The sequence below is a fragment of the Enhydra lutris genome, unplaced genomic scaffold, assembly GCF_002288905.1.
Source record: "Enhydra lutris kenyoni isolate GAN:26980312 unplaced genomic scaffold, ASM228890v2 scaffoldscaffold1, whole genome shotgun sequence".
Classification (NCBI taxonomy): Eukaryota; Metazoa; Chordata; class Mammalia; order Carnivora; family Mustelidae; genus Enhydra; species Enhydra lutris.
Genome location: NW_019154085.1, coordinates 63,095,583 through 63,110,397, shown reverse-complemented (window position 1 = coordinate 63,110,397; position 14,815 = coordinate 63,095,583). Strand labels below are relative to the sequence as shown.

At 36.0% G+C, this 14,815-nt stretch overlaps 1 protein-coding gene across 1 annotated transcript in view; it reads left to right on the top strand.

Moving 5' to 3' along the window:
• LOC111149777 (sodium channel protein type 1 subunit alpha) overlaps nt 1–14,815 on the top strand; it is a 145,481-nt gene that overhangs the window by 83,968 nt on the left and 46,698 nt on the right. The window contains exons 8-17 of the mRNA XM_022507393.1: nt 167–230; nt 738–879; nt 1,515–1,721; nt 3,432–3,716; nt 4,706–5,086; nt 6,343–6,475; nt 7,517–7,755; nt 9,043–9,216; nt 10,193–10,549; nt 11,674–12,156. Of these exons, the coding sequence (XP_022363101.1) occupies nt 167–230; nt 738–879; nt 1,515–1,721; nt 3,432–3,716; nt 4,706–5,086; nt 6,343–6,475; nt 7,517–7,755; nt 9,043–9,216; nt 10,193–10,549; nt 11,674–12,156 (2,465 nt within the window). The remainder of the gene's footprint in view (nt 1–166; nt 231–737; nt 880–1,514; nt 1,722–3,431; nt 3,717–4,705; nt 5,087–6,342; nt 6,476–7,516; nt 7,756–9,042; nt 9,217–10,192; nt 10,550–11,673; nt 12,157–14,815) is intronic.

Sequence of the window (14,815 nt, the reverse complement as noted above, 5' to 3'; positions counted from 1 at the left end):
ACAATATCTAGTATTTAGAGGGAGAAGTGGCAAATACCTGTGTCTTTGAATGAATAATATAATGTATTTTAAATTGCTCTATGAATCCTAAAAGTTGGGCCTGATCTTGTTTCATTTTGCAATGTAATGCAAATGCTCATCATTTGACTTTCTTTTTTCTGACCAGGATATCATTATTTTCTGGAGGGTGTTTTGGATGCACTACTATGTGGAAATAGCTCTGATGCAGGGTAAGCCAATAATTTGTTTGTGCTTGTGTATGTGTATACTTTATTAATACTTATTGCTATAATTAATATTACTTCTAAGGTAAGGGATTACTCAAAGATTAGGCAAGCTTTTATGTTTCATAAAACAAGGAATAATACTTTTACCTTTAATGCTGTGTCCCTTAGAGTAGTATTTGTGAGCTAGAAGGCAACTCTAGAGGCTTCCTAGTAGGGAAAATGAACTAGAGTGTGCTAAAATGCTAATTATCAACAGAAAATAGTTTTGTAAAATATTATTAAAAATGCTAGGCAGTTTTTTAATGATGACATCAAGAGGCTAGTAAAACTATGTTATGTCAAAAGCTGAGAAATATGTTATTTACTTATCATGCTTCTATCCCTTGAGATAACTTCTATCCCTTGAAGTAGCCAATTTTCCTGGATAGACAGTGTTATAAGTATACCATGCTATGAAAATAAAAAAGTTAGCAGAACTTCTTGTAATACTATCTTTTGTCCCTTTTATAGTCAATGTCCAGAAGGATATGTGTGTGTGAAAGCTGGTAGAAATCCTAATTATGGCTATACAAGCTTCGATACTTTCAGTTGGGCTTTTTTATCTCTGTTTCGACTGATGACTCAGGACTTCTGGGAAAATCTGTACCAACTGGTGAGAATCTGAGGAGATACACCACATTTATGCAGAAGGATATAAGAAAATCATCTTCGTTATGAAATCCAGATCACAGCATTATATAGTAAAAGGAACAGAAATTGAAATTAGGAGATTTTAATTCCTTTATCCTATTGATTATAACACATAGTAATCATGGTGATGACAGCGCTAGCAATTCTCTCTCATTTCCTTTTGGCCCGAAACCTATTTTCCACCCTCTCCAAACACAGGTCTTCTCAATTACAAGTACATCTTCCCCTCTGCCCCATCTGTGTCCTCAGGTAGCAGGAGATGAAAATCAATAAGCAGACATAGAAAGGTAACTTTGATGTCTTCCTTAACTTTTATCACAGGCTCAGATCTTTGATGGAATCTTCATTGTATTTTATTTGATTCCATTTTATTCTTGGTGAGTCCAAGAATTCCCTCCTAGAGATCAAAATGTGAATGCATGAGTTAGGAGAAAAGGAAGAGGAAGAGGATAAAGAAACAAAGAGGTAGAAGGGGGTGTCACCATCATAATTATTATTTATGTTGGAGTCCTACATGACACACAAGTAAGTTGAAAGTTGAAGCCACTAGTTCGTGAAATGATATTCAAAAAATAATTTTAATGATCTTATTTTCAGACATTACGTGCTGCTGGAAAAACATACATGATTTTTTTTGTGCTGGTCATTTTCTTGGGCTCATTCTATCTGATAAATTTGATCCTGGCTGTGGTGGCCATGGCCTATGAGGAACAGAATCAGGCCACCTTGGAAGAGGCAGAACAGAAAGAGGCTGAATTTCAGCAAATGCTCGAACAGCTTAAAAAGCAACAGGAGGCAGCTCAGGTAAATTCACTGAATCAAATATGTCCTGTCTCATGGTACAATTCTTTTTCATTGTTTCAGTTGTTACAAAAATACCTGAGAGAAAGTGAGAGATGGATAATTGTTTGACTCTACTTAAGAGAAGCTGGTAGGGGACGCCTGGGTGGCTCAGTTGGTTAAGCCGCAGCCTTCGGCTCAGGTCATGATCCCAGGGTCCTGGGATCAAGTCCCACATCAGGCTCCTTGCTCAGCAGGGAGCCTGCTTCTCTCTCTACCTCTGCTCTGCCGCTCTGCCTGCTTGTGTTCTCTCTCTCTCTCTCTGACAAATAAATAAATAAATAAAATCTTTAAAAAAAAAAAAAGAGAAGCTGGTAGTTTGAAAGATTAATAATTATTTCTATATATTGATCATCTATAGATCATTTAGTTTAATTTTTCTAATATGTTTGCAATATTGACCACAGTGGAACTCTTTCATGCCTTTTTAATGTTTTAAGATTTTTATAACTAAAGCGGGAATGTGATTTTAAATCTTCTCAAGTGAAAAACTTACAGAATGGGTATACTGGCATTAGGAGAAAATTGTAAGAAGCCATCTTTTCTTAGAAAAAAAGTATTGGTTATCATATAAAAGATGTTTATCTGACTCTTAAAAGATAGTCTATCCTTTTCTTTAACCAAAAATATATTGACCTTTAATATGATTGTTTACTTGCCTTTCATATATAGTAAATAAGGAAGTGATGAAGTATTATAATGTTCTATAACAAAGCAGTATTCAACAGGCATATGAAAGTCACCAATTTTATGGAGAACAGGTGACCTATGGATTGTTTGTTCTTATAGAGAGGTGTTCGTACTCATTGTACAATAAAATGCCTGTCCTATCACTTTCATCTTTCCTCGTGCTTTCTGCTCAGTATACAAACTCAGAGTCTTTACTTTAGAATAAAGTTGTTTGGGGAGTATTAATTTATTGGCAAGAGTCCCTGTATTGAGGGTACTCTGAGAACAATGCTAATAATCCAAAAGTGCCATCTGAGTACCAGTACAAGCTATGATCAAAAACATTGTTCTCATTCCATGCCCATGTGTCCAGCAAGAACCAGTGCTGAGCTAAAGAAGCTGGGGATGGTATTCAGAGAAAGGAATGTCTTGTCTTGCTTAGTAGAAACTGTTGACTGCCCTTTCTCCAGTTTTCTGGATTATGGAGGGGCAAGGAAGGGATTTGATCATCTTGCATAAATTTGATTGATAATATTTTGGCAGCCTGGTTTCAATAACTAGGAAGAGGACCTCACCTTTTTATTGCATTCCTCCTATCTTGAGATATGACCTCAATTAAGTCATTTAGCTTTTCTTCCATGTTACAGTTTCTTTCTCAGAGAAAAGAAGATAGTGTTAATTAAATACCAATTTTTAGAGTAAATCAAATCCCCAAACATAATATAAGTTTATGTTCTTGTTGATGCTTTATTGATCCTTTTGAATATGTAGTCTTTGCTGTGTAATATAAACACAATAAACGTTAGCACAGATAAAACCACATTAAGCCTGAAAGGCTTCATTAGATAGAAAGAGGGGAAAATCCCATTTGTACTTGCAGAGTTTCTTCTATGGACCATCAGCTTGAGTCAGCTAAATGTAATTTTTTTAAATGTGCTAAAAATACTTGAGCTTAAAAAGATAAAGTCTCCAATGCCATACTAAAACCATTTCTCTTTAATGTAGCAGGCGGCAGCTGTCACTGCCTCAGAGCATTCCAGAGAACCTAGTGCCATTGGGGGGCTCTCTGACAGCTCATCTGAAGCCTCCAAATTGAGCTCCAAGAGTGCTAAGGAAAGAAGAAATCGGAGAAAGAAAAGAAAACAGAAAGAGCAGTCTGGTGGGGAAGAGAAGGATGAGGATGAGTTCCATAAATCTGAATCTGAAGACAGCATCAGGAGAAAAGGGTTTCGCTTCTCCATAGAAGGGAACCGACTGACGTATGAAAAGAGGTACTCCTCCCCACACCAGGTATGGCACCGCAGAGTTAAAGGATGCATGGATGGAAATCAGAACACTGAAGAGAGGGGGAGAATTAAATCAGATTTATGAATTGTCATCAACTGAATTGACTGCTATGTCTATTATATTTAAACCTATACTTTCTTCACATAGCTATGAGAAAATTTTACTCGACATCTATGTAAGCCTGTGGCTTTCTGTAGTTGGGGTCACACTGGGTTGAAATTCAGAAGACCTGGATTCTCACCCTGACACTATCTACTGATACCTTTTGAAACGAATGACATTTATACTTTCTGCTCCTCAGCCTCCTTAATGAAAATAATAACAAACCGAACAAAAAATGTGCGTAAGGGGCTGGCTGATCGATAACTTCTTTTGGTTATTTTATGTGGTGTTTTTTGTTTTGGTTTGGTTTGGTTTAGTTTTTTGCCTAACTTCTTTATAAACCAGCATGTGTGCTTCTGAAAAATACTAGGTGTGATATACATTACCAAAAAACACATTACTCTGAATTTCAGAAGTCTGTGCCTTACAGATGAAACAGTGATAATAATGAAAGTAAACTGATTTTAGGAAGATGGCCTAAAACAATTTGTGAAACGTGTTGAAATTCCTTAAAAGAAAAGAGCAGTAAGAACAAATGTGTCCTTGTGAAGGTCATGCTGCCAATGTTTATTGAATGTTGATGGTGTTCATAGTATGTGCTAAGGATATTTCCTTTTGAATGTGAAAAATGGTGATTTCAGGTTTGGGGGGTTTTTTTGGTAACTTTAAGTTGTGATCTATCTTCCCATTCATAATCTCAAGGACTAGAAGTCTTCTCTTATAAAACCGATTTAATTTGAGCACATAAAATGAGAATGTTAATCAAAAGGAATGGATCACATTCTCTTATGAATACTGAAATTGCCTTCAACTTAATCTTGCAAAATTAAAAGCACATTTCAAATGGCTATATTAATATGATTATACTTTTTTTGGTTTCAAACTTTTAGTCTTTGTTGAGCATCCGTGGCTCCCTGTTTTCTCCAAGGCGAAATAGCAGAACAAGCCTTTTCAGCTTTAGAGGGCGAGCAAAAGATGTGGGATCAGAGAATGACTTTGCTGATGATGAGCACAGCACCTTTGAGGATAATGAGAGCCGGAGAGACTCCTTGTTTGTGCCCCGACGACATGGAGAACGGCGCAACAGTAACCTGAGTCAGACCAGTAGGTCTTCCCGGATGCTGGCAGTGTTTCCAGCAAATGGGAAGATGCACAGCACTGTGGATTGCAATGGTGTGGTTTCCTTGGTTGGTGGACCTTCAGTTCCTACATCGCCTGTTGGACAGCTTCTGCCAGAGGTGATAATAGATAAGCCAGCTACTGATGACAATGTAAGGAAGTTTTAAATAGTTCAGGCATGGCTGGCCCATTATTGCTGCTCCAGCCAGTGTTTCTACAGAATGGAACCCTTTGAGAATGATTCCTGGTTGGTCAAGCTGTGAATGCACCTGCATCTTGTAATACCTTTAATAGACTAACCAACTAAAACTTAAGGCCTCAACACTCCCTTGCATAACACCGAATGCATTTACTTATTAAATGTGCTAAGAATAAATTAGACACAATAATAAATTGCTACCTCCGCTTGGAGGATTTGCTGTATACCCATGCTGAGCTGAGATAGCAAGACATCCTCTAAAGCTTTGATACAAAAGTAAATGAATGATTCCTCTGTTCAAGTATAAAGGGTGTATAATAAATCTTTCCAACAGATTCTTCACTATAGCTCTGCCTTATTTTAGAAGATTTTCAAGAACACTGTGCCTACATAGATAGCTTCATTGTTATCTTAAAATTTCCAGTATTCACATATGTCTTTCTGAAAAAAAAAAAATGCTGATATGTCTTCTTAAAATGAACCTAAGTGATGAGACATAAATAAATCATTAACACAGACAGATAAAAAATTGTCTGTACAAACATGTGTTACGTGTTTGTGAATGTATACGAGGATGAGGAATTTCTGAACACAGGCTGCCTCTTATTAGATGGGTAACTTACTTGGAAATATATCAGCATGATGAGGCATGACGAAGTCAGAATTAGATGACTTATTGCTTTGGTACCCTGGATGAAACTGTTGTCCATGCAGCATGTGTGTGTTTCTCACATACAGTTTGTGTTGTCAATGACCATCTATGTCTTGTGTACAGAAAATGAGATGGTGGCTACCTGTGTTGTAATCATTTGTATTTCTTGAAAAATAAATGCCTACCTTCTCAAAATAAAATGCCTGACCACGTGTATGACTTTTCAGGTTGTTCGTTGTATATGATCAATTCAGAAGTGAGGCGAACTGTTCAATATGTCTCTTAAGAGATTTATTAACTGTACCAAAATGACATCACATCTCGTAAAATTATGTAATTAGAAGGTTAAAAAACTCAGTTTTTGCTGTATGACTAAATGGTTGACAGTTTGGATATTCCAGGTTAATGATACAATAAGTCAGCAATATCTGCCATCACCAACTAAATACGAAAGTGCACGATGCATGTGTTTCATGAAATTCACTGTGTCACACTTGGTTCTTTTCTTAGCGTATTGCTCAAGTTAATCATTTAATACATTAGCATTTTCTTTATAGGGAACAACCACCGAGACTGAGATGAGGAAGAGAAGGTCAAGTTCTTTCCATGTTTCCATGGATTTTCTAGAAGATCCTTCCCAAAGGCAACGAGCAATGAGTATAGCCAGCATTTTAACAAATACAGTAGAAGGTTTGTTCCACATTCCATTTCCATTCAGTTATTTTCATCAAGCTTATATTGTCTCACTTGAAACAAATATCTCTATTTGTAAATTGAAAACAAGACATTCTAAAGAGAATATAATAGATCTTATTGAAGACTTAGTATTTGTTATACCTACTTACATAGTCTAGGAGCTTTAAAAAGATTACTTAAGCACAATATTGGAAATCTAAAGATTGTTTTCCTGCGTGTGGCAGGCAATTCCTTGGAAATGCAGAATAAAGCATTTCTGTTAGGGCTGCTAATCTCATTAGTCATAGTGACCCTCTCTTTTGTTCCATTTAGCTTAGGACTTCAACATCATTCTAAATATTCTCAAGATTGGAGGGAAGAAGTGGGTCATTTCACAGAAGAAAACAAAAAATTTTTAAAGATTTTATTTATTTGTTTGACAGAGAGAGAGAGTGAGAGACAGCAAGAGAGGGAACACAAGCAGGGGGAGTGGGAGAGGGAGAAGCAGGCTTCCCGCTGAGCAAGGAGTCTGATGTGGGGCTCGATCCCAGGACCCTGGGATCATGACCTTAGCTGAAGGCAGATCCTTAATGGACTGGGCCACCCAGGTGCCCCAAGAAAACAAATTTAAAGATGATTCTTGACTCATATTCATTCCTACCCTATCTCTTGTTGCTTTAGGTTGACAGTTTAGACAGATACTAACATAAGATTACACACAGTATCTACATTTCTGCATCCCGTGTTCCTATTGAAACTTCATTTAAAAGACCATTCACTTCAGGCCAAGTGCTGAGCCATATTGTCAATGCATATGAGAAAAATACTATTCTGTGCTATCTCTGCTCTATGTGTATGTTGACAAAATATCTTCAGGTTTCTAAAGAATAAATTCTATAGTTTTTTTTTTTTTAAGTACAAAAGAGATTGACTCTTTAGCACATAAAAATGTGTTGACTACTGAAAAACAAGTCTAGTGCATCTGAAATAAATATATGTGTGTATGAAAATATATCTTTTGGTGGTTCTTTTTTTTTTTTTTTTTTTTTAATTTAGAACTTGAAGAATCCAGACAGAAATGCCCACCCTGTTGGTATAAATTTTCCAACATATTCTTGATCTGGGACTGTTCACCATATTGGTTAAAAGTGAAACATATTGTCAACCTGGTTGTGATGGACCCATTTGTTGACCTGGCCATCACCATCTGCATTGTCTTAAATACTCTTTTCATGGCCATGGAACACTATCCAATGACAGAACATTTCAATAATGTGCTTACAGTAGGAAACTTGGTAAGCATATTGGAAGGTAAATGTGTTCAATCTTTGAATTTTCTGTTTGAGAAACTGTTTCCATTTAATAATAGCTTAAAGCACTCTTTCTACCACCTGGTTCCCAAAAGACGAGAATTGTATCTAGCTGGCTACACCTTACTTTTTTGCCCACCATAATGGCCCTTAATGTCAAAGCATAAACTGAGAAAGACAGCAATAGGCATAGGCCTAGAATACTACTGGAAAAGTCAATATTGATATTTATAATTTTTTCAAGATGCAGAAGCAATTTAAGGACACGCTTTTTGAAATGATATTAACGCAGTTTCCCTAGCTGATGAAGGCTTAAAAAGGGGAGGGGGTAAGATCTTTTTGTTTTGCTTAATCATCATCATTATAAGTGAAAATATAACAACTCAAAAACATGTTCAGCTTTTCCACTTCCAAGATCTAAGTAAGATATGTGCTGTTTTATCCATCTCTTCTATATCTAAACCATCAAATATTGAAAACCTGCAGTACATTTTGTGTTTTATTTGATTTGTGAGGCATTTTTGGTAAAGGCTGTCACCTAAGTCCTCCTCTTCTGTGCTTAAAAAACATGAATTATTAAAGTGTTTGTCAGTTGACTCAATTTAGGAATACTAGCTTTTATTTGTTGAAAGAAAGAGGACTTTAAAGGAATGTATGGATTTTTCATAGTATTTGTTTTGAGGTTTAAGATTTTTGATGGTAAAAAGCAAGACATGTAAAGCATCCTGCATTATAGTATTTACGGTTTTAAAGCTTCGATATTTATACCATGGAAGTAAATTGACTTTTTCTCACAAATTGATAATAGTAACACACATATCATAGTAATAGATATATGTGTATAATAATGATCAGATTTGAGGAAGATGGGAATTTGCTTATAGATAAATAAAATGTTCAGGGGCAAGATGTTGTGAGTACCTGTGCTGCATAAAGTCTGGAGGGACAGGCAGTTTGATGTGATGGAAGTTAAAAATAGGTTGGGGCTCAAATCCTAGTTTTGCCATTTTCTAGTTGTATGATACCAGGCAAGTCACTGGTAAAGTAATGTTTGTATTACCTGCACTAGTGACTCTATAAACTTCTGTGGCAATAAAATGAAATAAAGTAAATGGAAGCTCTTTTATAAACTATAAATTACTACAGAAATGTATCTAGTAACAGAATCATTGTGGGGAAATTAGCATAAACATTTTGTTCTATGATCAAATACTAAGTCATTCTATTTTATCACTATCTGATGGAATTAAAGTAATTTTGTTTTGATCTTAGGTTTTCACTGGGATCTTTACAGCAGAAATGTTTCTGAAAATTATTGCCATGGATCCTTACTATTATTTCCAAGAAGGCTGGAATATCTTTGATGGTTTTATTGTGACGCTTAGCCTGGTAGAACTTGGCCTTGCCAATGTGGAAGGATTATCAGTTCTCCGTTCATTCCGACTGGTAAAAAAACAAAAACAAAAAAACCCCAGCAACAGAAACAAAACCTGTCCAACAAGCAGGGCTCTTATTTACTACTCTCATAGGTTTTACTACACAACTATTTACATTTTAAACTTTTGTGTAACATTTGCATCATCAAAACTATCCCTGAATGAAAAAAAAAATATCTCCACTTATTTCGAAAAAAACTTTATTTAAAAAAATAGGTGAAGTTTAATATATAATCATTTGCCATTGTTACTAACTATTGTTTCTAGAGATGACTACAGTTAATATTTTTGGATTGAAGAAAATATTTTTAATGAAAATATATCACATTTTAATAGTAACTTGAAAATATAAACAGCCCTTTGTATGGTAAATGGTGGTCAGAGGCAAGGTGGGCACACAGAAAATTCCTTATTGGACCTGTGGAAAATATGCTCCTTCCCTAAATTAGAGAAGAAAAATATGTAGGATTACTTACCATGCCCACTGATTTACATATATGTCTTTGCAAATCAGGGAAATAACTATAGGTGTGAGAAATCTCCAAATTTTTAAATGCAGGCGTCTAGCTCTGTCAATGGTCCAAAGGAGTATTAATGAATAATAAACACTTGTCTCTTCCTATAGCAGGGGCTCTATATGATGTCACTTTGCATGCTATTTACAAACAAGTAACTTTTCAACAGAGATTATTGTGATTCAGATGCTAATATTAGTGTCAGGCCTGGCATGCCTTAGAACCACATTCACAAAACAAATGAAGGACAGTTGGACCCCAAGTAATCTAAAAAAATTCACTCTTAGGGAAAACAATCTACCTGGTTAAAATATGGAAGAATGAGATTCTTCCTAGGGGGTCCAAAAATTAGCCATGAGCCTGAGTGGGTTCATGGGCAGGACAGATGTTGTAAGAGATTCAATATTAATCATGATCAATATATGAAAAGATCATAACAATATATATTAAGGTTTTTTTTTTATTTTCCAGCTCCGAGTTTTCAAGTTGGCAAAATCTTGGCCAACATTAAATATGCTAATAAAGATCATCGGCAATTCAGTGGGGGCTCTGGGTAACCTCACCTTGGTGTTGGCCATCATCGTCTTCATTTTTGCCGTGGTCGGTATGCAGCTCTTTGGTAAAAGCTACAAAGATTGTGTCTGCAAGATCTCCACCAGCTGTGAGCTCCCACGCTGGCACATGAATGACTTCTTCCACTCTTTCCTGATTGTGTTCCGCGTGCTGTGTGGAGAGTGGATAGAAACCATGTGGGACTGTATGGAAGTCGCTGGTCAAGCCATGTGCCTTACTGTCTTCATGATGGTCATGGTGATTGGAAACTTGGTGGTGTGTACCCATTTAAGATATGTATTTCAGAAATAGATTAAGAGTATAACAGAATGGTGACCATTTTGTCCAAAACAAAAACTATGGTTAATAATTTATGAAGTGTTTAGCTTTATATATGCATAGGGTCTCACACAGCAATATAGTAGTGACCCTACAGTTTTTATATTCAAATCAACCTTGTCAGTCATTTCATCACATTTAGTAATGCATTTTAATAGAGAATTAAAGACAGGCCTAGAAGGATATGCTGGGAATATTTTACAAATTCAGAGAAAAGGGAGGGAGAAATCTGAAAAAAATTTTTAAAGAAAGCTTAATCTTACTTGCCAGTATAGGACTGAAGGGTGGTGTCTTTTAAGTGTTCATAGTGATTTTTCCATTTCCTTGCCTCTTCATGGCATATAACGTTCAATCATTCTAGGTCATATGGCAGGTGTGTTAGCCAACTTATGTTAATCAATTCTGTAATGGTTCTCAGTCAAATAAGGGTGGGCTAATGATGCCTGAGATTACCCAAATGGAGTAACCGATCAATTCTTCTCTCCCTTAAGTTTAAAACATGAAGTACTATTTACAGTATAGAAAAATTTATTATGTTCCAAAAGATACATATATTAAGTGTCAGTCTTATGGAAATATTAGAGATTATTTATAAACAGTTCTCCTAATTAATCAATAGTGGAGTATAAGAAATATAATAGGTTAAGAAAATAAGTGTTAATGCCTATGTTAAGATACTGATTCTTGTTCTGGATCATAATGATTTGTTTTAATTAATATCTAACTCAACATCGTTTACCAAAAGAGAAACTATAGAATATATTTAAGGGCATAATGGCAAACATCAATGATTTTTAAGCTTAGAACTTTTATACGGTACATAGTTCAATCTGTTATCTTATAATCATACAATTTTAAACATAGCAAAACCTTAGATGAACTCGTTTGACTCCTTCATTCTGTAGGTGGGAGAATCTGAGACCAACAGAAATCATGTCTTTGCCCAAGGTTGTAGAGTGTAGTAGCTACTGAGCCAGATCACAAATCAAGAAGGGAGTGATCTCAATCTGCTCTTCTTTACATTGGGGTAAGATTATAATCATGTCTGTCCTATTTTTAAGGTCCTGAACCTCTTTCTGGCCTTGCTTCTGAGCTCATTTAGTGCAGACAATCTTGCAGCCACGGATGATGATAATGAAATGAACAATCTCCAAATAGCCGTGGACAGGATGCACAAGGGAGTAGCTTACGTGAAGAGAAAAATATACGAATTTATTCAACAATCCTTTGTTAGAAAACAGAAGATTTTAGATGAAATTAAACCACTTGATGATCTAAACAATAAGAAAGACAGTTGTATGTCCAATCATACAACAGAAATTGGAAAAGATCTTGACTATCTTAAAGACGTGAATGGAACCACAAGTGGAATAGGAACCGGCAGCAGTGTTGAAAAATACATTATTGATGAAAGTGATTACATGTCATTCATAAACAATCCCAGTCTTACTGTGACTGTACCAATTGCTGTAGGAGAGTCTGACTTTGAAAATTTAAACACAGAGGACTTCAGTAGTGAATCAGATCTGGAAGAAAGCAAAGAGGTAAGATTTTATAATGTAGGTAGGTAGAAATTTATATGTATATACATGTGTTATTACTTGCATATAAATATATATATGTATCTTGCTTCCTTTGGGTAAATCAGATTTGCGTAATGAGTCAGGGAGAGAAAGAGTGCAGAGATATAATGGTAGGCAGATCCTCATCTCATTTCACATGTCCACAGATAATGGATTCAGGGGGAAAAAATGATAGATCATTTCTGTAAAACATTCTATAATTTTTTCAGGACTTTAATTTGAGTATTATCTCAGTTCAAATGTTGTTTGTTAAAGATTTGGGTTTACAAAAGAACCAATGGCAGATGATTTTTTAAAAATGATTTTTATTTTTATAAAATTGGTTTCAAAGTACTGTTAAAATAAATTTGGCAGTATTTTTCTAGTCCCCCTTTTTTTTTTTGTCTTGAATCTTCAGATGTACATTTACTATTTGATGAAGACTAATAGCTACCGCATGCTCTATTGAATTAAAAAAAGAAACCTTTAAAAAGAGAAACTTTTATGACAAAGACCATCCATAACAAATACTTTGTCTATAAAAATTTTACATGATTTATACTGTTTTTCGGGGCTAACAGAAAAAAACTGATCTTTTTGTTAAAAAGTAACTATCCACTGAACCACTGGAGGCAGTCCTATTTCTTCATATTCTGTGTCATTTTATATCTTGGACTATCATTACATTAATTGAAAATTTAAGTATTGGGGGCGGTAGAAACTTTAGAGAAAATGTGAGGCACTATTTCTCAAATAATGAGTCATGACCTAGTAGGAGTTGATAAACCCATTTATTATACCAGTATTTTCTTTAATTGTAATTAAACAGAATAAATAATACCAGATCTCATGGCGTGATGTAGGGAATACTGATGAATGAAGCTGGGGCTGCCTGTGCCAAACTCAGAGTCCCTGCTTTTGTAATTAGAGTGCAAGCACTGGGTCCTTGGGGGCGGGGAAGTGCCTGAAGTACAGAGTTCTTAAATATGAGAAACAATGTTTCAGCTCTTCGGAACTAGTGATCATGAAAACTTCTGCACCCCAGGCAGAATGGATGGCTTCTCTTTTGGATCCCAGAGACAGAAGGCAGAGCATAGGTTATAAGCAACTCATGCTCTAGGCTCATACATCTCACAAAGTATGGTGACATTTTGTTCTAACTACTGATATGCATGCATGTCTCTCCTTTTACATTGTGACACACTTGAGTATGTTTGCTACAAAGTAGGCACTCAGATTAGACTTTTCCATCCCATTTAACTCTGTTTAATGAAATGAAAGGATTCTCATTATCATACTTGCTCTGATGAGAGCACATTTGAAAATATAGTTTTATTTCCCATGATCCAAACTCCATTATTCTCCTAATTCAACCTAATACTGTGTTAGATCTTGTTGTTTTTCTTTTTTCTTTTAATAATTTTTTAAATTTTTTTATAAACATATAATATATTATTAGCCCCAGGGGTATAGTCTGTGAATCACCAGGTTTACACTTCACAACACTCACTATAGCACATACCCTCCCCAATGTCCATAACCCCACCACCCTCTCCATCCCCCCCTCCCCCTGGCAACCCTCAGTTTGTTTTGTGAGATTAAGAGTCTCTTATGGTTTGTCTCCCTCCTGATCCCATCTTGTTTCCTTTTATTCCTTTTCTACCCCAACCACCCCCCCCATGTTACATCTCCACTTCCTCATATCAGGGAGATCATATGATAGTTGTCTTTCTTTGACTGACTTATTTCGCTAAGCATAATACCCTCTAGTTCCATCCACGTTGTAGCAAATGGCAAGATTTCATTTCTTTGATGGCTGCATAGTATTCCATTGTATATATATACCACATCTTCTTTATCCATTCATCTGTTGATGGACATCTAGGTTCTTTCCATAGTTTGGCTATTGTGGACATTGCTGCTATGAACGTTTGGGTGCACGTGCCCCTTCGGATCACTATGTTTGTATCCTTAGGGTAAATACCCAGTAGTGCAATTGCTGGGTCATAGGGTAGCTCTATTTTCAACTTTTTGAGGAACCTCCATGCTGTTTTCCAGAGTGGTTGCACTAGCTTGCATTTCCACCAACAGTGTAGGAGGGTTCCCCTTTCTCCGCATCCTTGCCAGCATCTGTCATTTAGCCATTCTGACTGGTGTGAGGTGGTATCTCATTGTGGTTTTGATTTGTATTTCCCTGATGCCGAGTGATGTGGAGCACTTTTTCATGTGTCTGTTGGCCATCTGGATGTCTTCTTTGCAGAAATGTCTGTTCATGTCCTCTGCCCATTTCTTGATTTGATTATTTGTTCTTTGGGTGTTGAGTTTGCTAAGCTCTTTATAGATTTTGGATACTAGCCCTTTATTTGATACGTCATTTGCAAATATCTTCTCCCATTCTATCAGTTGTGTTTTGGTTTTGTTAACTGTTTCCTTTGCTGTGCAAAAGCTTTTGATCTTGATGAAGTCCCAATAGTTCATTTTTGCCCTTGATTCCCTTGCCTTTGGCAATGTTCCTAGGAAGAAGTTGCTGTGGCTGAGGTCAAAGAGGTTGCTGCCTGTGTTTTCCTCAAGGATTTTGATGGATTCCTTTCTCACATTGATGTCCTTCATCCATTTTGAGTCTATTTTCATGTGTGGTGTA